The sequence below is a fragment of the Hippoglossus stenolepis genome, chromosome 20, assembly GCF_022539355.2.
Source record: "Hippoglossus stenolepis isolate QCI-W04-F060 chromosome 20, HSTE1.2, whole genome shotgun sequence".
Lineage (NCBI taxonomy): Eukaryota > Metazoa > Chordata > Actinopteri > Pleuronectiformes > Pleuronectidae > Hippoglossus > Hippoglossus stenolepis.
In genome coordinates this window covers 13,181,462-13,206,488 of record NC_061502.1, presented here as the reverse complement: position 1 = coordinate 13,206,488, position 25,027 = coordinate 13,181,462, and the positions used below count along the sequence as shown (strand labels likewise).

The following is a 25,027-nucleotide window of genomic DNA, read 5'->3' as shown; positions in this document are numbered from 1 at the left end:
CGGTCCCCTGTAGGCGTCATGTGTTGTCCTTCCACACTAAGGCAGCACTGGGCTACCATGTCCACCTGTGCGGCAATACGCCGTTCATCTTTGGGGATGAAGAAACCGTGATGTCACATCTTACCAAGGTGACCAGTGCCTGTAGTCATCAGTTGACAGAGATAGTGATTCAATTAGAGGCTGACGACAAGAGGCAGTTTATGTTTATATATTTTCAAACTCTGGACAAATCTGTGGATGCAATTTTCAGCTTAAACGTTCACCACAGTTAAAAGAAACATTCCATAATTTATATCTTGTTTATTTCTGTCTAAGCTCTCAAACCTATTAAAATGTATATTTTGCTGTCTTAATCTAGATGTGTGTTAAACCAAGGAATTTGCATTTATTTTTATTTATTAGATATACAGGTGTGTGTTCATAGATATGAAAAAAAACACAGAATAGACTGCTTAATCACTGCATTGTGAAACATACAGAACAAAAGAAACAAAACCAAAGAGACTTTCTTTTGTCCCAGTATTTGTTTTCCTGAATGTATAATTGAACGATAGATTTTCTTTCAGGTTCAAATTTGTGTTAATGTGGCTGCTTTTATCATCCAGCACATTTTACAGGCTTGTAGCAAATTTCCTTTAAACCTCCCTGACGTGTTCCACCAGCGTAATTCAATGAAATATTCTGCTGTTGTGGGCCTGCTGCTTCGCTCTTCCATTTCATTTGCATCCCATTTCATTTGCAGCAGTAAATAAAGATATAAAATAGATGCTTCACCACTGCCTTCCACCCTTAAACAGGAAAGTGCTCGTTTCACCGATCTGGATACGTCCCTCTTGCGAGCCCTGGCCAGAGTGGTGACGTCCTTCGGTAATAGGCACAAGCGGTCGGATCCAGGAAGAGCCCTACAGGAGACTCATCAGCCGCTAAACATCAACACCCCCCTGGCAAAATGGGAGCACCAAAAGGTAGCTTGCTAATGGTGCCTCACAGTTGTACTTGGGGAATTCCTCACACTACTTTATATCTTGGTAATTAATTGACAATCTACAACCATATAAATACATGTTGGGTATTTTAGGCCCAGGTAGATAAATCACATCAAAACACAGCATATACTGTAGCATCAAAGTGTGTGTGTGTGTGTGTGTGTGTGTGTGTGTGTGTGTGTGTGTGTGTGTGTGTGTGTGTGTGTGTGTGTGTGTGTGTGTGTGTGTGTGTGTGTGTGTGTGTGTGTGTGTGTGTGTGTGTGTGTGTGTTTCAGGTGTTTAACTCTGCAGTTTACCACATGCTGTGTGAGGCTCTGGGCAGGAAGCTGGTTGCAGAGGAGCGGTTTGCTGTCATGGCCCTCACCGCTGACCCTTACCTCTTTAACCATGGCTGCATAGAGGACTCCCCTGAATGTAGGTGCCCTTTATGTGTTGAGGAATTCTAGATGTTGCCTATTTCTGTTAATTTGTGAGTATATTTCGAAACCATGTAATTTGTCACAGCAGTTTTTGCAAGTTGTGCCAATGTTTAAATAAATATGCAACTGCACTCATCATTCCCCATTTATAATGAATGTAACTGCTTAATGTATCAGGTCACCAAGGGGCATTTAAATCCCATTTATTGTGTGTTGAAATAAGTGAATCGACTGAAAGGGACCTTTTTATTTATTTATTTTTCTTAATATTTAAAGTTTTTCAAACTTATATATAAAAACCTGTGTGTTCTCAAATTTTTGATCTTAACTGTAAGTTGAATTGATCTTAACACTTTTAAACATTATCTAAAACTTGGCTTTCGTTGCATGCTATTTCACAATTGTCCTAATTGTGTTTTACCGCTGTTACGTTGCTGTTTAGTAGATGCAGAGTCAAAGCCTCCAGAAAACTGGAGAGACAGGCAGCCCTCGATCCAGGAGGTCAAAGCAGCCACTGTTCTGCAAGCCCGATTCAGAGGACACTTGGTGCGAGAAATCCTCAAAGCCACAAAGCCTGGTAAACACACTCGTAGAAAATATTTCTATTTAACTATATGATCAGATTTCAATCTTACCTTTCATCTGAATAGTTCATCTGTTCTTCTTTAGTGCACTGTCTGATGTGTGGTTGTCACATCTGCAGCAGGTTAAATGAGCTAAATTAATGTAGAAAAACAATAACAATGTCTGTGTTTTATATGAAGATTATTATTAGTATTATCCACACACACACACACACACACACACACACACACACACACACACACACACACACACACACACACACACACACACACACACACACACACACAAAACACCTTCTGCTTCTTACATTCACTGTTTGATTTAGCCTGATGGCATTTATTGAGCCTCTGAGCAGAGGCACAAATATGTATTGATGAGACTGCCACTCTCACTAATACACCCTGACAGATGAGGGGTGGCCACAGAGGGGATACACACATGTAGGAAACACAGACACACACACACACACACACACACACACACACACACACACACACACACAAACACAAACACAAACAACAGCCATATCTCTCAATAGTGACAGCAAGTGAAAGATTAAGAAAAGGAGACAAGACAACACTGGGCGGTCTGTAGGAAAGATTGAGAGAATAAATACAGGAACAGCAGCTTTTTCTCTCAATTTATTTATCCGTCTTACTTTGGAATCATGTTTTCTTTTTGATTCTTGTACTTGCACCTTGTTGAATCCAGTGGAGACGCTGGACGTCACACACTGCCCAGACATTGTCTATTTTTTGCCGGGGCTTGAAGCGATCTATGCCTTCTCCAGGCACAACAGATGACACTGACGCCCCCTCTGAATAACGCACACATATGGACCATTTGCGCAAAACGGTGCTGTTCTATAGCATATATATCGGCTTTTACCTTGTTTTCATGGCCAGAAAATGTGGTTCAAAGATACCAGATATCCCAAATATCCACATCATTACAGAGCCCGTCTGCTTGTGTCGCTGGTTATGCAGCATTAGTAGGAGTGCACACACGCACAGGAGAAATAGCTTGACTTGTATGAAACAGACCTGTTCTAGTTAAGTTCTCTCTAATTTTATTCATTCACTTGTCAGAGCACTTTGTACTTTCAGAGTGCCACTTAGGGAAACGGCAGAAACACCAATCATGTTTTAAAAACTCTCTCAGCCTGCACTTTAAAAAAAGCTTTTATTTAAAGGAAAGTAAGAACTAAACTTATTAACTCCGAAAGTCAAATTCGCTGTTCAACCAGCATCTCGATATATCTTTCTTCCTCCTCGCTATTCTAGTCTTATTGTTCTTCTTCCCCTCTTTTCTTTCTACCTCTCTCCCTTTCTGTCTGTCGCCTCTTTAAAGTTGTCATCTTGTCGTCATAAAAATGATAGGAGATCTCATCTCTCTAACGCTTGCCTTGGCCATTCCAATGGCTGTGTCAATTTTGGAAAGTGGCCATTTGAAAGGAGAAAGCTGAGGGAGAGGAGGGAGGGCGTTTCAGGGGGAGGATATGAGGACACCTATGCCACATGTCGGATGTGAAAACATTTATCTTTCAGCTGTCCCTTCAGAGCGGTCCTGTCAGTTATATGCAAACACACACATGCACACCCATAAACACATCGTACGAAGATCATTTATCAAAGCTTCATTCCTGTCACAGCGGTAACATGTCTTTTGGGATGAGTGTGAATAATCCCCTTTCGCCTCTCACTGAATTAGACAAAAATGCATTTTGCTCGTCAGTGAAAGAGAATTTCCAACCTGCCTTGAACAAATCGGAGTCCATCCAGGTGTAAATGACTTCCCTGAAATGTTCGTCTTTAATTGTGTGTGTGTGTGTGTGTGTGTGTGTGTGTGTGTGTGTGTGTGTGTGTGTGTGTGTGTGTGTGTGTGTGTGTGTGTGTGTGTGTGTGTGTGTGTGTGTGTGTGTGTGTGTGTGTGTGTGCTTTTGTCATTCAGGCACGAAGGAGAACCTCAGTGCTGCAAAGATCCTTTCAGGCATGTGGACGAAGGTTAAGACACATGCAGAAGAAAATGCGGTATTTCTGCTACGGTACGTGAAACATGCATATCGTAAAAAAAGGCATGATTGGAATGACTCTGATGAGTAATGTGCTGATTTTGGATGTTTATACCATGCACCTTGTTAACATAGCACATTATGGTTCGGACACGTCACTATCTGAGAGAATATCCTTCAGAATCCTGTGCCAGTGCTTTGTACATCGTATGGCATCAGTTTAGCCTCCCTGTTGCACCACATGCCCAGAATCTGCTCTCTCTCCTGGTTGTGGCGGCCTGTGGCGGCCAGGCAGGGAGCATTTTCCACATTGTGTTCCATCTTTTCCCAGTGGTACCATCTGCTGTTTATCCTCTCCTCGTTCCAATCGGCTAGCAGCGTCTGCTGAATGACCTGCTGCCTGGGGAAGTACTGTATGTGTGTGCACGAGCATTCCGAGCATAGTTAATGTCTGCGTGGAGGGTAGGGCGGGGGTTTGTTGGGTGTTGTGAGCCTGACAGAAACTGACAGAAACATCCACTTCAGCCAAAGTTCATGCTGCGATGTGAAGTGCATACTACATATTCTCCTTCAATGTCGTCTTTTTTTAAATTTTTTTAACTGGATTTCATTCATAATGAGCCACATGCGAGTTATGTTTCCTCCTAAATGTTTGTGTAAATTATAGCAGAGATTTTGTCATGGTCTTCTCCTAAAATATGTGTTTCTAAAAGCGCTGTCTCCTGTGTTTCCTGCACAGGGATATAATTGACCACCACTGTAAAGGGAACGCAATGCTCTACCCGTGTCAGGAGGATGAGTGGACCAAAATCTCCTTTGATGATTATATTGTGTCTCTTCAAGACACGGCCAACTCCTGGATCCTGGTTTTCAGGTTAGTAAACGTTGTAACTTAAAGGTTGAGGCTTGTCAGTGAAACATCTGGATGAATCCAGGTATACATGGCTGATGTCCACCTCTCACCAAAGGTCGTAACGTTGCCTTTGAGCCGTGCGCTCGGCTCTCATATATGCCGATTAAGCTAATATCAGGAAATGTCTGTTTGTATAACATCGAGTTCCTGAACTTTAACAAAAAATATAATTGTATATCTTGTTTCTTTCATGTGAAGAGAGGTTTTCCTAATTCCTAAGGAGATGCTGCTGGTAACGAAGATTTACTCCCCGATCCCTAATTGTCTGCTGCACGTCATAGATAATGACACAGGAGAGGAGCTGGACAACAAACTAGCAACTCGTGTCTATCAACCCAACAAGGTCTGTGGATCCTATCAAGACTTGCACTTGGTTGCTTTCGTGTATTTGGCGTATTTTCTTTGTACATGTTGCAAAACTGGGTAAATATATGTTTATATTTAAGGAGGATTGTTTCCTGTCTCACTTAACCAATCACTGGGTTCAAGTTTAAAATTTCTCCTTGTTCGCCTGTCTTCCACAATCCCTCTGTAATAGAAAATATTACTTAATCCCTCTGTATCTGTCATTCCAGCTTGGCTACACCTTTGTAGCAGAGGCTGTCATACCTGAATCGCCCCCTGTTGGTGCCAATTGGAAGTTGCGCCTGATTAGCTCAAGGGAACCTCTCCCAAAACTGGCCCGGGAGGCTCCACTCAACAATTTCTCAGTGAAGGAAATCCGGGATTATTACATTCCCAATGATGACAACCGCATATGTCGGTAAGAGAAATATCAGATACATAGTTTATTGAGAGTCTAGATAAAATTGTCATCATAGGATTTATACTTTTCAATTTAGATTTCTTGTGCTGAATGTGTGTCATTAAAAATATAAATTATTTACACTACAGTATATGACATGAGATGTTTTATTATTTAACACAAGGTGTAACAAGCAAAGAGAACATATCTGACTAAGTTCTTCAAGGAGCTGTTGAAACAGACCCATTTCCTCAGCTCAGGAACAACATAAAGACTAATGGTGCCCACAGTCATTTGAGATGTTTCCATAGTTACCTTGTGCAGGTGACAGAAGACGTCCAGGGAACAGTTCAGATTCAGACTTCCTCGCCAGACGTATTTATACATCTGGCGATTCTGGACCAGGAGAAGGAGGTGGCCAGCAAAACAGGGAAAGGCCACGTGGTCATTCCTGTCGTCTGGTTCCTGGTCGACAAAGGTGAGCAGTCATTGGGTTTTTGGAAATCGAAAATAACTTAATCAGTGAATCCCTTCATGGCAGAAGATTTGTCAGTCTGCTTCTGATCTGCATGTTGGAAAATGTATAGACTCTATTTTAACGTGATAATCTCAGCTTTATAATGTAACACTCTGCATAATACTTACAGCAACATCCAAGCAATATAGTTGAATTGCACTGAAAACTTTACCACTTTGATAAATTTGGTTGAACTGACTCTTTCAGGTAATAATGAACATGCGTTTTGCTCTATTAGCCTAATGAGCAGTAAAATGATGGCAGGGAGTAAAGCTACAACACACAATAGCTCTTTAAAACCTGCCACTCAACTTAATTACTGCTTTTCTGTTGCTTTCCATTAGTCGTACGCTGACACATTGCTGATCACTCCTGTCCCGTCTCACATATGGTCTCGTAGTTTATCATCTCTCTCTCTGTTACAGATGAGATGGACCAGCAGAGCCCCACCCAGGACGAGGGGGTCAAAGTGGTAGACACTCCCCCACAAAAAGCTGAGAAACCGGACTCCTCGTCTGACCAGCCTCCCACAGAGACTATGGTATCACTGACAACTGTGTGCTATCTGGTGTTGTTAGTCAAACACTTCACCGATCTCGCTCTCTCACACACAGTTACACACACACATGCACACACACGCACACATCTCACTTTCTCTCCTGTCACCCACTTTCTTTCTCCCTGTGTTCATATCAATTTTTCACTCCAAGATACACATAACGCCTTTTTCTTTGCAGGCATGCGCGTGCACACACTCACACACGAAGAACTTACTCACACCCACACACAGTTTTTTCACACAAGACAAAATTTGCAAGAGGAGAGCAGCGTAGACCGGAGGGGTGGTTTTGTTGTGCAGGGATTTGTGCATGATTTATGAGTCACTCTATTGTCTGAAGGTCCTATATCTAACAGACCTGTTGTCATTTGTTTGTCTATTGCCTAAGTATATAGCAGGCACTATCATCATTGGGGAAAAAAACCCACACACTGGCTGCATTGTTCACTTATGTAAAAACAGACTTTATTTTAATTTTATTTTTTTGTCACTGATACATGTGGAGAAAAAGCAACTATTTGAAAAGTCCTTCAGCAACTGCTTTCACCTCTTGAATAACCACAATTAATCTCGTGATACCGTGGTGGATTGAGCCTTTTCTAACACTTTGCATGTGCTCCAAAATTCAGTGCTTTTTTTAAGGAAGATAAATCTCTCCTCTGAAGTGACACACCAATGTAGTGGCATCAATAGTAATGAGACGGATCATGTCAGATCTCACAGATCAGCGGCAGGCCAGAATAAACAGCTATCGATCCGGACTAGAAACATTGATCAAGACTTAGAGCAAAGGGTCAGTGATTAAAGGTCTGTTCCGCACCACAGGGACACACAGCAGACATATTGATGCACACTAATGATGGATTGAAGTCTCCTATGGTGTATAAATAATACATTATAACACAAACTACATCGATAAAAAAAAATGATTTAGGCTGTATTGCAACTATGCATTATATATATACTATATATAAAAGCTATAATTGGCTGTTTTTTATAGCATGCGTCTCTCTGCATTAGTTTGAGTCTCACCTTGGACTGCGGTCTGAGTTCTGTCTTCTTTGCTCAGTGTGATGGATGTAGGAGTTACCGCTCCTGATATAATCTTGGCTAACAAGCCCACTGCCTCCTCTCCCTTTGTGCCAAGCATGTGCTTCTGTCAACGAGGGCAGAGAACAGCAAACACAAAATGTGATGTTCTTCTTTAAGATCCCCGTGTGTCTCTCTCTGAATCATCAGCAGTTTGCAGCTGTATGTTCACAAATAGCACTCATCACATGTCGGCTTTCAGCTTAACGTGCCGTATTCCACGTTCCTCATGCTCTCTGTGTCTATGCTGTGTTTTAAAGTGTAATGAAGAAGTCGTCCGTTGACTTTGCTTGTCTGTGTTTCGCAGGGTCGCACGTATGTGGTGCAGGCATATGTGCTTCATAAGAGCTGGGATTTGGATGAAGCTCAGTTGGATTTTGTCCATCAGCTCAGAGACTTGCAGAAGATTGAGATGAGAGGTACATACTCAGGACAAATGCTACATCAACACCAAGTCATCACAATCATTAATCTTGATCTGAACATCAAAACTAAGTCTAAACATGCACCATGTATGGTTCAGACATCTCCATATATTTGCTGTTTTTATCCTTTTTTATTATTGCTTTCAGAAGTTTCCAGCTTTTGAGCCGTAGGTTAGGAATTCATTTTCTAATATGCCCTTCGTGTTTGTTTTTTTTACTCTGCTTATTTATGTTTTCCGTGTGAAATGTGGCAGATACTCAGTAGGCAGTGTCAGAGGGCCGACGCTGTTTCTTTCCTTTGCTTCCGCCAGCCAGGGGTCTGTAATCACAGGCCTAATGAAAGCCAAATGAATACAACTGCTTTCACAGATCAGAGTGGGAGATCTTGTGCCGATTGGTTGTTTGGCTGAGGCGCTAATCCTGTCCTCTGCCACCAACTCTGCTGCTCTGCCTTTAATCACGCTGCACAAATTAGATCGATGGAAAAAAATCACGGCTTTGAAATTTTGCAGAAGCTCCTTAAAAATTCTGAGGGGACGAATTAATTGCGTCGCGGGTGGAGGTTGATGTGAAAAAGGTGCTGGATGCTTGACAATTTGCATGATTGCCTGAAGAGAGAAAGCCCAGCCGGCTGTCGCTGAATCCTCAATCGCTTTTTTCTCTATTGCTCCTGACAATGGTTATAGTATTTACCCATCCTGTTTGCATGGCATGAAATCTGCAGATGATGATGTGTGTGTGTGTGTGGCTTTTTCGTGGCATGCATGAATGTTCAAGCTAGATAATTATTAGACGTATTTTGACTACAGAGCAAAACCCACCTAGCTATTTATTCCAGTAATGGTCACTTGCGTGCATTTTCTCTTCATAGATTTGTGAGCTCGTTAAGGTTGTGTGCGCAGATTTGTCTGTGTGTGTATGTGCAGGCCAATGTCCACATGGGTCTTCTGTGGGTTTTTTTTTCCGATGAGCTTGTGGAAGTGGGTCGATGGGAAGTCAAATGAAGTTGGCTCTTGCCCCCTGGTGCCCTGGGAAATATCTCAGCAGGAAAGTGAATTAATTTCACCCAGTTTAACTCTGTCTCAGTGGTGAGGCTGTGCCCTTGATCATGCTCCCTACATGCTACATGGATGCACACAATCACTACATGCCATGCCAAGCTTTGAGACCACTTTAACAAGCTGCAGTCCAAACACTGTACTGCGCATGTTTCAAGCGTGCACATTTATGCATCTCTGCTTTAAAACCCAGTATATGCACCATTAAACCAGTCAGATGTCGTTTTCAGTCTCCTGACGACCTCCATGTTGTCAATAACTGTGGTAATACGAGAGCACAGTTTTAGTTACCAAACTGCATGAAAATCAGTTTTCAATAAACCCCAAATTACAGCTACACTCATTGATATTTAGATCCAATTTGAACGTTGAATTTTCTGTATGACTTGAGATAAGAGTAACTCGATGAGCGTGCACCAAAGCTGCTGAGGCAGAATGACAGGGTGTCAGCTAAATGATGGATTATTATGCCTTTCTGTATCAGAGAAGTGAGACTCAGAGTTGATGCTTCATCTGTGCTGAGGGCTGCTGCTCATCTTCTGCTGTAAAGTACAACAGTGCCATCTAGCACACAAACAAACACACAACACATGCAGAGTGTTCTACTCGGGTTGGATAAACTGCTGAGGTTCTTTCTGAAGATGGTTCTATCAATGGACGTGGTATGAATTGTCAAACAAGGTTTTTAAGCCTTTTGCACTATAATTAGATCTAGCAAAACATGCCAAACTTTTGGAAGTTTCTTAATTTTACACAAATGTTAAGTTATATGCACGTACTCTAACAGACTAAAAACATTTCCTTGATTTCAGAATTCTAAGGATGAAAGAGTACATCTTTTGAAAGCTTCTTTTTCAATTGGATATTTATGATAACAGTGCTTTTACATGTGGTATTTAACAGCATATTGCCAGTAGTACACAGCAGGTTTTGTAGATGACAATAGAAAAGTGAGTTTACCTAATTCCTTTTTGCTAAATGTAGCATACAAGCCAGAGGACTCGAAGCGTTCATCCAGCACGCCCAAAGGCAAAGGCGGAGGGGACAAGGAGAAGGGGAAGCCAGGTGCCACGTCCAAATCTGGCTCCAAGCCGGAAACGGTGAGACATCACTTCAGCACTGTGACGCACAACAACAAAACACCACAACATGGCCAGCTATAAGTTAGAGACAACATCTATAGATAGGTATTAGATAGATAGAATAAATGTTTGTCTTTCATTAGTTCTATTGCATCAGGTGCACTTATAGTCAATTATGTTGCAGCGTGGGCAAATTCAACAGACAGAATGCACTCAAAACATACTCTTAACTTACGCCCACATGTATTTTCCACAGTCCTGTCATGTTTGGAAAAGGTACAGTGGTTGTTGTCTTGTAAAAACTTTACAACAATAAGTAAAGATAGTATTTGTAACCCTTTTTGAGTGCAGGAGGTTCAGGCACTTTCAGTGAAGTGCATATTTAACTCCTCGTCACAAATTGCCATCCACGCCAAAATAACAAGGTTGTTGTTGAACTCATTTTCTGGCACCTCTGTTGTAATATTTATAATAGTTTATTTCATCAGGCAGGTCAGTATTTACATATTTGGTCGACTCTGCTCTAAGTGAACTCTGAAATGTTAATAGGAGGAAGTGACCTTATCAGACTTCCTACAGCTGCCAAGACGACCTGCATGTATTTACACTGAGTAGGAGACAGTTGTTTTAAAACGCACTGTAATCGTGTGGCCTGTGATTCTCAGTGTAACGGCCTTGGGTTGATAAATGTCTGATCCACATCGGGTGCCTGTTATTCTCCACAGCTCTACATGTCAAACTCTAAACACAATGAAATCTGAAAGGCACATTTTCCGAGTACTGGCCGCTTTCGAATAAATTTCCATTTCGAATATTTTTTCCAGCATCGGCAGCGCAACACTGCCGAAGGTAGAGGACATAATGATTTCTGAGTAAACAAAGTAAAACATCTTTCCGCTATATACAATGAAGACAAAAGAGATGAACAGGACCTATAATGTAATCCTAGGTCTGTCTGTCCGTCTGTCTGTGTGCCAGACTGTCTGAGCTGCTCATTGAAAGAGACATAATCATAATGCATTGTGGAACAGTGACCTTCAGCTGGGTGTGCCTGAGTATGTGCATTATGTATTTAGTCCGAGCTTTGTGCTGTCTGTGTGTGTATCCCTGGGCAGAGCCTTGACCTGACTAAGCCGCACTGGACGCTGCGTGTGGTCAGCGACGAGAGTCAAGCAGAGAGCGTGGAGGTGAAGAAGGACACAGCGAGAGTGGACCAGATTCAATCCATTAAAAGAGCCTGGGAGATGGTGGAGCCCGGCCGCTCTGCCAAGGTAACATGGAGTTTGAAATGGAGATTCACTGTGACCCCTGAACATCTTTATGACCTTTTTCCCATTTATTGGATCTCCTGTAGAAATGTGAAAAGTAAAATTTAGAAAAATGTATTTTAGATACGATTTTTAGTCCTGAAATCTGAAGTTCTTTTCAATATAGAACTTGTCTTTCTATGCATATGCACCATAAACAGAATCCTTCACTGTCTTTCCAGGCTCTACAGTCTCGTCTCCAATTTCTAAACCCAGACCAACGTCAAGAAGAAGAAGTAGACGGCGAAGAGCTCGGTACTGAACTCACAAGTATGTATTTCAGCACTCTCTGGTTTGATTGTCACATGCAGTTTGAAAATAAGCCCTTCAATAATTGTTTCTTTTACAGCTGCTCCCACATCTGGTCCTGACACCTCTCCAGCCAATCAGAAGCACGCTACTACCTCCTTCACCTTTACCCAAATGGACTACACGCCCTTTATCAGGTGCTCTACTGCTTTCTCACCCTTTCTCTCTTTCTTTACTATTATCTATTTCACTGCATACTTTATTTGGACAGCACGAGTGTAAAGTTGGAAAAATGTAAACCGTAGCCATCACAAGTTACACATGCCTGTACGTCGCAGAATTCTCTGATTTACTTTGCTGCACCACTATGGCTGCTTGGGTACCGTTCTATAACGGACCTGAGTTGAGCCTGTCACGCAGCGGCCGAACAAACGTGCCAAGAGAGCTGGCAGGAAGACTGATGGTCATTGGCACCGGCTTCCTGTCTCAATTCTCCTCTCAACAAGTCTGTTGGCACACTGCAGGATCTTTGTTTAATCACAGCTTTGTGGCTTGTACTTGATGAAACAACAGCAAAGGTTTGTCGCTGCGACTGCTCTTGTCTCTTTCTTGTGTCTGTTCACTCTTTTTCAAATATGAAACAAAAGAATTATAGCCCACAACTACATATATATTTTATCTGTCATCTAGAAGCTGTATTAAGAACAGTTATTCTTTTGGTCCCTTGCGTTCCTCTATATAAACAGACCTCAGTTCCGCTTGTTCCCACAGACACATGCGCTCAGAGGGCAGAGTTGGATAACAATACATAAAGAGCCAAGACAGACTCATCCTCTTGTATTTTTCTGAGGGGCAGTTTCTTTTTGTTTCCTGTGGGGAATATTCAGTGTGCGGTCCAGTTGCCCTAATGTAGCTGTTGAATCACTCTGCTTTTCTCACTTTGTGAGCCTGAATTAAGCCTGAGCTAAAAGTCCTGACTCCAGTAGACCTGGGGTTTCTTGTGTCCTTCTGCATGTATGTATATGTTCACCATGCATGTCTCTATGTTGTTGGACATACCAGCATCCTGCTCCCCATCAGCAGATTGGTTTCTGCTGTGGATGTTGTTAAGGATTTCCTGTGTCAGTAACCTTTGCTCCCATCAGTGCTGTGAACAGCAGTGTAACAAGACTATACACTTTCCCTGGCCTGAAAGGGCAATGACTCCAGAGGATGGTGATGTATCCGATGTATAGACCTGAAAACGAGATCTTCTCCTAGCTCAAATATTCTCAACCTCTCGAACAAATCTCACAATGTAATGTACAAAAAAAAAACGTATCCTTAATATTTGAAGGTGTTAAATAGGGCTCCCAAATTATAAACAACTGTTACGCTTCACATTCTGTCTGATGCTGTTTCTCCGGTGCTGTGATCTGTGTTCTGCTTCATGCCCAAATTCTGCTACATCATCACGAGCCCTGCAGCATTGCACTACAGCGACTCCACCATATAACTGGACCCCAATTAGTAATATCACTCGGAGCAACATTTTTATTGGAGAGTTTTCTAACAGGGAATGAATAACATCTTGAACATGAATACATGATTATTATATTTTCGTTTGTGACACATGTAAAGTGTCAGCTTGTGACATTTGTCGGCGAGTGTTCAGAAGGGAAGAGTCTCCCTCCTCAGCTCCCCCCCTGAGTCTCCCATTGCTCTCCCTCTGTCCGTCCCTCTCCATGATAAATGAGGTGATATTTGGGTCTGGTAATTAGAGAGCTATTTCAGGACCCCAACGAGCCCGTCGCTCCAATGAGATGTGCCCCTCACCCATCACCTCTCCACCCTCTCCTGGTGTGGGTGTGTTTGTGTGTGTTTTTGTCCACACGTGGGTCCGGGTCCAGCCGCTAATGGCTGCTTGCGCTGTGACCTGCTATCCGAGCCGAGGAAGAGAGAGAGAGAGAGATCCCGAGGTGTAGTCTATTAGAGGAGTCTGCAAAACAACTCTGTCTCACAAAGACACACTGCAGGGCACGTGATAGCTTCACACACACACACACACACACACACACACGCGCTATCTTTACAGCATTAGCACACATGTTGTTACGCACAGTGATAGAGTGGGAACATGACAGTGTTCATTACCCAAATGAACTCTCATCATCACCTCTAGTGGCCTCCCCTCTTGATTAAGGTCAGCTCAGGAAATGGGAAGTCACATTTAACACTGGTAATCTCCTGTTGACCTCCCGTGTAGGTGTGTGTGTGCGTGTGCGTGCGCGTGCGTGTGCGTGCGTGCGTGTGTGCGTGTTTAAACGCACACACGTTGACTGCCTCACAAAGTTCATTTTTCTCCATCTTTTGCTGCTCCTGTCTGTCTTGGCATGCACACACAAACACACAAATAAATTACATTTTAGTCACACAATCTTTCCAGGGAAATACCCACATACAGTGTTTCTAATCAAATCCCAATAGATTTCACAGATACCAATCTAGATACACAACTTGGGATATGAGATAAGGCATGGGACTGAGTTTATCATTTCCTCTGCCCGTCTCTGCACTTATCTGCCACATTTCCATTTTTATTTGCTCTGCCTGTGTCAACATTGTCGCTTGTTCCATCTCAGGAAAAAATAGTCTGTAAAATCTGCAACCTGGTGGGATTTGATAAGATGCACAATAGTTTGAGATGACAATTTAACTCTCAAAATATCCCTTTTACAATTCGATAAACATTTGCAATTAGCATGACGCTATATTTTTTAGAAATGATATCGAAAAGGTGTATTAAAAACCCATCATAGTATGATTATGCTCATTGTATTAAGTCCTTGTGTATGATCGTAGACGCCACAAAGAGTTTCCCGTGCTGATGGACACACAGATGGAGAAGATGGAGGAGAAGGAGCGCTTAGAAAAGATCCAGAGCTACCGCTTGGTTCGAGACAACGTGCTGGAGAAACAAGAAGAGCAGGAGCTCAACAGGAAGGAGCTCATGAGCAGCCAGCTGGAGATATATGACGACATGCAGGTCAGTCTCAGCAGAGATGGGAAAAATGTGATTGGTGAGATAGTAGATGTGGACAACACTAATGAGCATCTTTGTCCATCACAGTGTGATAGCGTCTTTGTCAGTTCTCTGTCCCGCTGGTTAAACATGACTCTGCACTGTCTCTCTCTCTGCTTCTCTCCCCTGTCTCCAGGCGGTCTTGTGGCAGCGCCGTAAGAAATTTCTCAACGCTTGCAAGGCCTTTAGTAGCCGTCTGATGGCGGCCGTGAAAAAGGAACGAGAGGAGAAACAAGCACTGGAGGAGGCCCAGCACGCAGTCCAGGAAAAAACAAACCCCGCCTCCGCTGGCTCCAAGCATTCGAGCAAAAGTGCCAAGAAAGCTGGCAAGAAGAAATGATGGTCATTGGCATCGGCTTCCTGTCTCAGTTCTCCTCTCAACAAGTCTGTTTGAACACTGAAAGATCTTCGTTTAATCACAGCTTCGAGGCTTTCGCGTGATGAAAAGATTGTTGCTGCTCCTAATTCAAAGCTACGATCGCTAGTATCTCCTTCTTATGTTTACTCACTCTATGGATATGAACATGTAATTGAAATTCTGTCACTTGTGGATGTGATATTGCATGAGCAGAGGTGTGTGTGTGGAGGATCGACCAGATTGTTTATCTAAAAGGGCAACTTTAGGTTTACAGTCTGTTGCTCAGAGATTTGAACTTGATGGCCTGTTTGGTTGGGATCTCGTCCACAGAGACGTGGAGGCAGGATGTCTCCCACCCTGATAAGACATCGGGAGAGTGATACCTTTACATACCCAATGGGAGGGGGGCTGTGGGATGTAAGAACACAGCTCTCACCTCTGTTCTTTGCTCATTTGTACATGTCATTCACGTGATTGTACTGTGAGTCCATCTGCAGACGCTGAATTAAATTTACAGAAATAAGTGTTTGGCTTTGTGCTTGATTCACAGAGATTGCCAACACAAAAACAAGGATTTATAGGTACAGTATATATATATTTTTCATCCATCGTCTATATCTTGCTTTAACAGAGCCACTGTTTGCCTACAAACCCAATCTTTTTTATTTCCTGTAGAACATATTATATAGAATCAATCCCACATTACCAAATGGCTGTTACTGGCTGTGTGCGGACATGTAAACCCAGCGAGAATGTCAAGCCGTTTGATTGGTAAGGGATGACGTTGACTCGGATGCCCAGTTTCGCCTGAATATATTCCGCGAGTCTTTTGTTTTCTTGAAGGTCACTGTATCGACTGCGCGACCCGAGGCATGCTGGGTACAGCCACCCTCCCACAAGCTGAGTGGTGCTGATTGATTGTCTGATTGATAGAAGCCCACAAGAGTCCATTTGTTGGAGGCCGAGAAAAAGGGATGTGTATGAAAATGCAGCACGGGCAGGTGACAGATCTCCAGGCTGAAGTGTCTCAGAACAGATGGTTAGGTTGCTAATGTGCATTAAACTGTTGTTTTGTAAATATAATCTGTTACGTTTTTGTAAAAGAATGACATGGAAAAAAACAAGTTCTCTTCATCTCAGCTGAGTATATGAAGTGCATCTTGCCGGTCGTCCCTCAGAGGGTCAGCTGAGCCGCTGAGGAATGGGAAGCCAAATTGGAAATGAAAGGGGAGATGGTGCCATCTAGTGGCTGTGGACATTAATAAATTCTCATTACCACGCCTGCACGAGGTTGTTTTCAAGGTTGACAATAATGAATAGTTCAATTCTGTGCTGCTGCATGAAGAAAATGATCATTTCGCCGTGTGTGTGTGCACGTGTGAGAGTTGGATGGGAGTGGGGATGTGCGTGTTTGTGTGTGTGTGTGTTTGTTTGTGTGTGTACAAGACAGGCAGGATGAACATAATTCTTTGTGCCTTGTATTTATGGCCATGTGCACAGTCATTCTGCAGCAGCAACCTGCTCTGCTCCACGGCTTTTCGCTGCCTGTTGCTGACGACGCCCTTATGAAAATTCTTCTCTGAGGGGAAATTATTCTCTTTTCATTATGATGTTGGAGCCAAATTAGGAAAACACAGCCTATGACTAAGACCTTAGTTCTGGAGACGCACCACCGCCCAGTGCTCTACTCTGTCTGCGTGTGTGCATTACTCTGTGTTTTCTCTGCTCATAAAAGTGTGCTACTGTGCTGTGTGTACCTCACACTGCGTTTTTTTATGTGCCCGCTCAGTCTACCAGGCCTCATCTCGCCAGCCACTATTTCTGCCCCCGTGGCTGCGTGACAGAGCTAATCCTGAAAGTCTTGTTCCTGGCAGAGAACATTCCCGATCCTCTCTGCACCCACCGCTCCCTCTCCACTGATTCATTCCTCGATTCCCCAAACATCAGCTGTTATTTGCTGTACACCTAAACCCTCCTCCTCTTCTTCCTCCTCCTCCTCCACCTCTTCCATCTCCAATGGGAATGAGGTATAGTGGTTGGGTGTGAGAGAGATCTCCCAACACTGTAATTGGCAGTGACGTGTGTGTATTAACGCAGAGGCTGTTTGTTAATTGGCAGCTGTTTACTGGTGGTTTGATGCAAATGTGTTGTGAGCTCTGGTGTGACCTTGAAAAGCAACGGGACAGTCGGCGTAATTGCGTGCGTGCGTTTGACTTTCCCACACACGTAATGGGAAAAGATTTGATTGGTAAACGGACCCACATGGACGGATGATGAAACTAAGTGAAACAAGATACACATTCCCCCGCGCGGTGTCCAGACTGCGGTGGCTCTTTAATTCACTTTTCAATTTGGAGGCAATAATGCTTTAATCAGCCATTGTGCTGTTACGTCTGTGAATGATGACAGGTCCATTCTTGCAGGGATATGGCCTGTCTGGGATTTCTCTCTCATTTACTCAACATCTCGTGCTCCTATATACGACTTTCATTCATTAAATCTGTGGCGCCGTCCACTCCCACCTCCATCAGCTCTCATGTGGCCGTATCTGGAGTCAGAATCTGTTTCAGTCAGATTCTGTATGTGTAAGTAAGCTGATTTAAAGTCTCTTATCAATTCTATAGCAGCAATTTAGCACCCAATCAGCTAAAGTATACAAGAAATCAATTTGAGTCAACAAAAAAACATCTTAATGAATCTTTATACTCTTGTCATTCTCTTGGATACAGATGCAAGAGAGATCTGGTTGTTTGAAAGGAATTGTTAAACATTTCGGGAAATTGCTTATTTGCTTTTCTACCTAACGAAGATAAGACGCTCAATACCACTTTCACCTGTATATCAATATGAAGCCAGAGCATGGAGAAGGTTCTCTTAGCTCAGCGTCATGACTGAAAGACGAGACAGATGTCCTGGCTCCAGGGGGTCACTCCAGGTATGGGTTAAACCAAAGAGACTCGTGCTCATTTAATGCACGGTTATCCATCCATCCATCATCTATACCCATTATCTGTCCGGGGCCACGGGGAGCTGGAGCTAATCCCCGCTGACATTTGGCGAGAGGCGGGGTGCACCCTGGAGAGGTCACCATCTTGTCGCAGGGCGTGCACAAACACATCAGTGGGATTTTCCAATCTAACTCTCTGCAATGAATTTCACGTAAGTTTATATCTCTCAATTATAGACCCAGTGATTTTCATTCTCACAAAAATGTGGACTTATTTTACATTTAATCTATGCATCTGTAATACGTGCAATGAGTACGCAGCGCCCTTCAAATCCTCAAGAGTTTTGTGTTCAGCTTGAACTTCTTACTTTTTCATTCACCTCTCTCTGCCTTTCACATACACGTAAATACACACAAACACATGTTTTGAGGACTTCAGAGGACGTCTCATTGACTTATTAACTCTCAACACGTCTTCACTTTAAAATCGAAAAGTCCCCATATTGTCATTGTGTATTTAAACCGATTTAGGTCCCCGAGAACATGGATAATACCTCGACCCCCTGCGCACACACATACGCTTCCAGTTGGCAGCAGGGGGATACAGCATCCTTTTGGCTTATTGGCTAAACATGCTGTGACATTGTCCCATTGTTGTTGCTCCCTCCCCGTGGGACAGAACATCTCAGGGGGGTCCATGCTGATAAGAGCAAGACTCCCCGAAAGTGAGAACCTTGTACCTCCTTGGCTCAGACTCGGCTCAGACGAGGAGGAGGAGGAGGAGGAGCTGACGACCAAGTCTTCATGGTGCCAGAAAGATATACACTGAAAGGAAAAAGGTGAGAGCTCACAGATTGACACCCAGGCTTAACTGCAGTAATCCAAAAGCCTTTATGATTTAATGTAGCACACACATACAAGAGAGGAGAGATCCCCAAGACTTACAGACACAGAAAACGCTGACCTGGTCGGAGCCTCTGTCTTGGAACTCAACCATTTCATCAACCTTGCCTTTCTTTGGCCCACTCGCCAGCAGCACTACCACCTGGGGGGGGGGTCAGTTGTGTAAGTGCAGAGGGAATAAAATAAGTAAAACAGTTCATCACATTTAGGTGACGAGAGGCTCATAGAGTAATAAATCCCACGTAAGAGTGTGTTCTAGTGTAACGTGCACAGATTAGCTTTCTACAGGCGTCTTCCTTATTTCCCAATGGGGCTAACTTATCAATGTCTACAAGATGCTCCCTCGACTATTAGATAGTACTTTGTTCAGATTGGTCTTTTTCTATTTGAAGGTCAAACTGAGTCAATATTTAAGCAGGGCCGAGGAGCCTCGTATCAGGGAGGATTTGGATGAACTGTCCATGGACCAGTTTGGCGAAGGATCTTGTGAGTGGAGGAATCACGAGACATGTCCACACACACACACACACACATCAAAATCTGTTTTTGCATCTGAGTCGCCTTCCGGTATATTTTAGGCACAACTACACTCACTGACAGTTATACTAACTTCTACTGATATGAGCGGACTTGTTTCTGACGGCCGCTGTTGTGTTGAAAACTGCACGTCTGTGGCTATTAAAGAGAAGTGATTGTGCTTGTCAGGGTGCAGCAGATGCAACTTCCTGTTGTGTCACAGTCTATCCAAAGAGTTTACTTCAAATGAATAGTGCTTCGGTTGGGTGTATGCAAATATCTGGTCACATGCTCTTGGTGGTGTTAAGCAACATCTGTTTAGCACTAATCCTGCATCATTTGATGTCCCTACTTTAAAGCTCTACCTCAGCCCATGTGTGTGGATGAAAGGTGGGCTCACAGATAGATTGACTGAATGGGAGGATACACACAATTTCCTGAAATAGCATCACAGAGGCTGCGGGAATCTAAACCCGATTGCCCTTCGTCAGAGGTGATTGCATTAATTCTGTGGTGCAGACTCAGTTCACACACCAGAGATAGTGGGGGTGGGGGTGGGGTGTCAGGTTGCCAATAAAACGGGAGTCTCAAGTTTCATCCCACTTTATTGAATTGAGCAGTCGCCTTTGACAATCACAAGGGGATAATTGTGCGGTTTCATTTACCATCAGAGGGCGGAATGAGTGGCGGCTCACCATCTTCCCACTGTCGCCCTCAGAGAAAAGGAATTTAACGTTGTTCGGTTGTGCTTTTCATGCTCATGAGCTGGATTTCACTCTACCCTCTTGTTATATAGAGGGTATCAGAGCAGACTGGGCTGTTTTTTTCGGGAGGGGGGGCTTAAAGAGACAGGAGCTAAAATCAAGCATTTCAGACGGAGGCTGAAAAGAGGAGCTGCAGCAACGAATAGAATGAGGAAAGTAATAAACCTTTTCAAGCGATAACCCAAATTAAAATTAAGAACTCGAATAGGACCATCATATATCTCCTTTAACACAAAGGATATTGAGACTTTTCTGACTGCCCCCTTTATGTGTGGAAAGAGACGACTCTCAATTCACCATGTTGCCACACAGCGGTTCAGCGTCACGCACATGATTGTGGTAAAGTGCTGAACTGATCAGAGCCGAACCAACAGGGGGGAGCTGTACACCAGAGTCATCAATATCCTGTCCTGTGCTTAGCATTGATCGTTGCCATCGCAGATAACAGGACAGGAAACCTCTCTTTCTCTCTCTCGTACACACACACACACACACACACACACACACACACACACACACACACACACACACACACACACACACACACACACACACACACACACACACAGAGTCCTCCTTTTCCTCATATACTTCTTTCTATCAGGAAAAAAGTCTTGTGATACTTTCGGTTCTTCATCCAACCTAATACCAGTAATACCTAATACCTGCTCCTTTTGAGGACTGGGACTGACAGTAGTCGTGGTTTCGACTCATTGAGGCAGTAACATTTGATTGAGGATAGAATGTTGGTTGTGTCTCTTTCTTCTTCTCTGCTCAGGTTGACTGGTTTAAGTAAACTTTTGGCTGCAGCTTCTTTCTGAGAATCCGTCCTGCCAGAGGTCCTGTGTCACTGCCTAACATTGGCATCGCCCTTTTCTTTCAGTGTGGTATCCATCTGCTCCACTGTGTGTGTGTGTGTGCGTGTGCGTGTGCGTGTTGATTGTCAGCTTATCACCTTGACTGATTATTGGAAATGATAGAGTGGAGACATGCTATCACTGTGTATCACATCCACCCCCAGGGGCTGTTGGGGACACGCGACCTTGTGACCTTGTGACCTTGAAAGCTTGATGAAACAAGGCGGAGACAGTTTCCCTTAACGGTCTCCGCTTCTCTTTTAAGAAATGAGGCGGGACGCCAGAATCGTAAACTCCTGCTTGTGTTAGACTGGAGCTTTTTGATTAGGAGCACTATGGACGTGATGACGGCTTTATGGTGTTTTCAATATCTCCACCCCCGCCTCCTGATCTCTTTTATCATCCCATCCATATTTATAAGCCCCTCTGTAACCATAGGGGTTGTTGGTGGGCCGGTGGGGGCTGTGGGGAAGGACATAGACACATGTACCTGTGAGTTTTGTTTCCTTCCTCATGCAACACATGTGTGTTTGCACAGGGGATGTTTGACATTGAAAGGATCCTCCTATTTAACCAGGCAGGGACAATCAAGGGTTCCCTTAAGGGCAGTAGCTCATTAACTTACAATCCCCTTGGGGTGTGTGTGTGTGTGTGTGTGTGTGTGTGTGTGTGTGTGTGTGTCTGTGTGTGTGTGTCTGTGTGTCTGTCTGTGTGTCTGTGTCTGTCTGTGAGTGAGCGTGTGTTATTGATACATTTCCTCTTTGCTCTTGAACTCTTTTGTGAGTGTGGAGTTCCTCTGACTTGTGTCTTTTAATCACGAGCCCCCAGCATTTTGTGTGAGCGTGTGTTCGTTAGTGCTACACTGCATATACAGTGCTTTTGGAATGAGGACACAGTGGTTGAATGCCGCAGGGACGCTTGGGGGTCGTAGGCGCTAAACTCAGGTGTGCTATGATTCGCTTGATTAACTACGGCTGTCAGTGAGGGCGGAAGGTCCTTGTCCCTCCAGCCTTTCTGCATGACAGGCAGACGCCCCGACTCTTAGCGACTCCTCGTTGTCCCCTGTGTCCCCCTGGGTTTCTCACTTTCCGCAGACAGCGCAGGGACTTTGCCGCTGTAGGGGTCACACAGGGCTGACTGTGATGCTGAGCTCTGGGGCTGCGCAGTGTGGTGCTGGGGAAGGATCAGTCTTGAGTGTGTTGGAGTGTGACAAGCTCTCTCCCTGTTAGGTCATCTGTAAGATTTTAAGTGGCTCAAACCCACCAGAGGTGAATAGTCTGTGTGTAAGGACACTTCACTCTCCCTGCATATGTGCAGCATCGGAGCATTGTCGGCTTATGTAACTGCACGTTTGATTTGTCTGGTTTCATTTAATAAAAATCAATGAGTACATAATTACATAAAAAGTGTGACGGCAATGCAATTAAACTACAACCTTGCATAATGAGAGAACATATAATCCTATCCTGTAGGATCGGAGTGTCAAGATGCATGTATGTGACGTATGCAGACGCATATTCATCATCTTTATGCAAACATCTGTGTAATATATGCAAATTTGCATGTGTAGGTCGGTTTCCTCGCTTCACTCTGCAATTTGCTGTCCAACAAACCCCCTCTGCCGTGCTAGTGTTTCTCCATAAGCTGTAAAATAACATGTAAATTATACACTGATGTAGCTTAGACTGTATTTTATTACCATGTTCATGTTGCCTGATACGTACCTGAGCCCCTGTTGATGTATAATTACGTCCTTTGAGCTCAGGCTGGGCAGAACACTAATGCACGAGCTGTTTGATACAGTCAGTCGTGGTCGTCAGGCTGTAGATTCTCCCGGCTCATCCATGCTTACCTCTGACCTGGGATTAGCATTGAATTAGCGCTCGGCTAATGTACATGAGGGCTGTGAGATCTGTATGTGCTCAATGTGCACACGTCCCAGGGTTGTTGTGTTGAATGATAATTCATAGATAATGGACGGCAGAGTGTTTTCCACTGATGTTATTAGCCAGCACAGTTGATCTTAAGAATGGAGTTAACTGGGAGACAGGGGGAGATTTGAAAGAACCGTTGAAACGATGCTGAGTGTCTGGAGAAGGTTAAGCAGAAATTCACAAATACTCAGCAGCCAAATGATTATGAAAATGAAATAACCTCGGTTACATGGTCACATCAACCCAGAAAGACACATTGGTTGTTTTAACAGTCGGAGCACAGTGACCAGCAGGCTGTCACTCTGAAACTTTGCTGTTATGCTGTAGGTAGAATCAGATTATATATTTTTTCCCCATAGTCTGTATACGAACTGGATGACATGATAGCTCCCCGAAAGTGAAGCCAAAGCGTTTTGATTGCCACCTGGTGGCTGGCTGCAGTATAGGTGTCCACCTCCTCCATGTTAGTGGATGGGACACAGGCAAAACTAAAAAATCTAAATACACGTTAAATCTTTTTTTTCTCTTAAAGATGGTTTCTGTCATTTAAGGTAGGCAGGCAGTTTAGCTATTGGTGGATGTTCAATTTGATTTTTAATTCGTCAAGTTTGGTTTTAATTACTACTTTTTAATATTATAAAAACAGGGTGAAGCATAATAACTGACCCCTGAAACTGACTCGCGATTAGTCGAGCAAGTGTATCGGTGCGACATCGCTGCCACGGCTCCATCCCTCCATACCTCTGCACAGACTCTGGCTCCAAACAGGGCAAGATGGCAGCGTTCATATGCTGGATATTTTGGCTTCAAGAGTTAAAAGCCATTTTCTGCTCTGGTGTCGTTGCTTGCATTTTCAGTGTGGATAAATTAGTGATTTTACACCTCTGTTTGTCCCCCCCCCCCCCCCTCTCTCTCTTTCTGTCCTCCTGCTCTCTTTGCACTTTGCCCTTTTCCAAAAAAAAGGTGAATACAGCGCTGCCTCAGTGGAAAAGCCTTATCAAAGAACACAAACACAGCAGTCAGACTCTAAATACAACACACACACACTTGCACACATGCACACAATGCGGCCAGATGAATGGCCTCGGCCCAACACAATGGTGCTAAATTAAATCACTGATGTCAGAGTCGCAAAAAGCCCTCCCCTTACACATCACTCTCACTCACACACATGCAAGAATTGACTAATAAGCACCTCTTTGTTTGCCTGTGTAATGTATTCTGGATCAGGCGATATCCGCTGTGGTTGGAAGGTGCGTTTGGTCAATTTCAGTTCATTATGCAAATCAGTATTGCGACTGTTGTTCTCGAGCCTCCCTGGTATGATTACTGAATTCATAATTTGCTCCCCGGTCCTCTTCATATCTTTTTGTGCCCTTTTATTCAGTAGCACCTTCATTTCCTTGATGCATTCTTTACATCAGCTGCATCTCAACAAAGGACAGCTTACGTGGAGACCGGCTCACATAATCAGCATTGATCATAAGAAGTTGCAGTTATGGTGGACGTAGAAATGCCCTTTTTTGGACTTCGGGACAGAGTTGGCATCAGGTGTTGTTAGCAAGCGCGCAAACAGCCATTACTTCCACTACGGCACCCCTGTCCCCGCTGCCGGCGGGGACCTGTCGAGGATGAGCATGTTAGCAAACAGCCGAGACAGGTGGCAATGTCAGTGTCACTCAAGCATGAGCAGCCTCAGCTGAGATTGTGAAGGATGATACGTTCATCTGTGACCTTTCAGC

The 25,027-nt window shown here is 43.7% G+C and overlaps 1 protein-coding gene across 1 annotated transcript in view; it reads left to right on the top strand.

The window, feature by feature from the left end:
• adgb (androglobin) overlaps positions 1–15,884 on the top strand; it is a 35,350-nt gene extending 19,466 nt beyond the window's left edge. Inside the window, exons 19-35 of the mRNA XM_035143363.2 lie at positions 14–128; positions 798–965; positions 1,262–1,400; positions 1,848–1,982; positions 3,941–4,034; positions 4,741–4,875; positions 5,113–5,257; positions 5,490–5,677; positions 5,971–6,137; positions 6,602–6,717; positions 8,132–8,243; positions 10,292–10,407; positions 11,505–11,660; positions 11,879–11,966; positions 12,046–12,142; positions 14,787–14,970; positions 15,143–15,884. Coding sequence (XP_034999254.1) covers positions 14–128; positions 798–965; positions 1,262–1,400; positions 1,848–1,982; positions 3,941–4,034; positions 4,741–4,875; positions 5,113–5,257; positions 5,490–5,677; positions 5,971–6,137; positions 6,602–6,717; positions 8,132–8,243; positions 10,292–10,407; positions 11,505–11,660; positions 11,879–11,966; positions 12,046–12,142; positions 14,787–14,970; positions 15,143–15,346 — 2,359 coding nt within the window. The 3' untranslated portion in view covers positions 15,347–15,884. The remainder of the gene's footprint in view (positions 1–13; positions 129–797; positions 966–1,261; positions 1,401–1,847; positions 1,983–3,940; positions 4,035–4,740; positions 4,876–5,112; positions 5,258–5,489; positions 5,678–5,970; positions 6,138–6,601; positions 6,718–8,131; positions 8,244–10,291; positions 10,408–11,504; positions 11,661–11,878; positions 11,967–12,045; positions 12,143–14,786; positions 14,971–15,142) is intronic.
• The last annotated feature ends 9,143 nt before the right edge of the window (positions 15,885–25,027 follow it).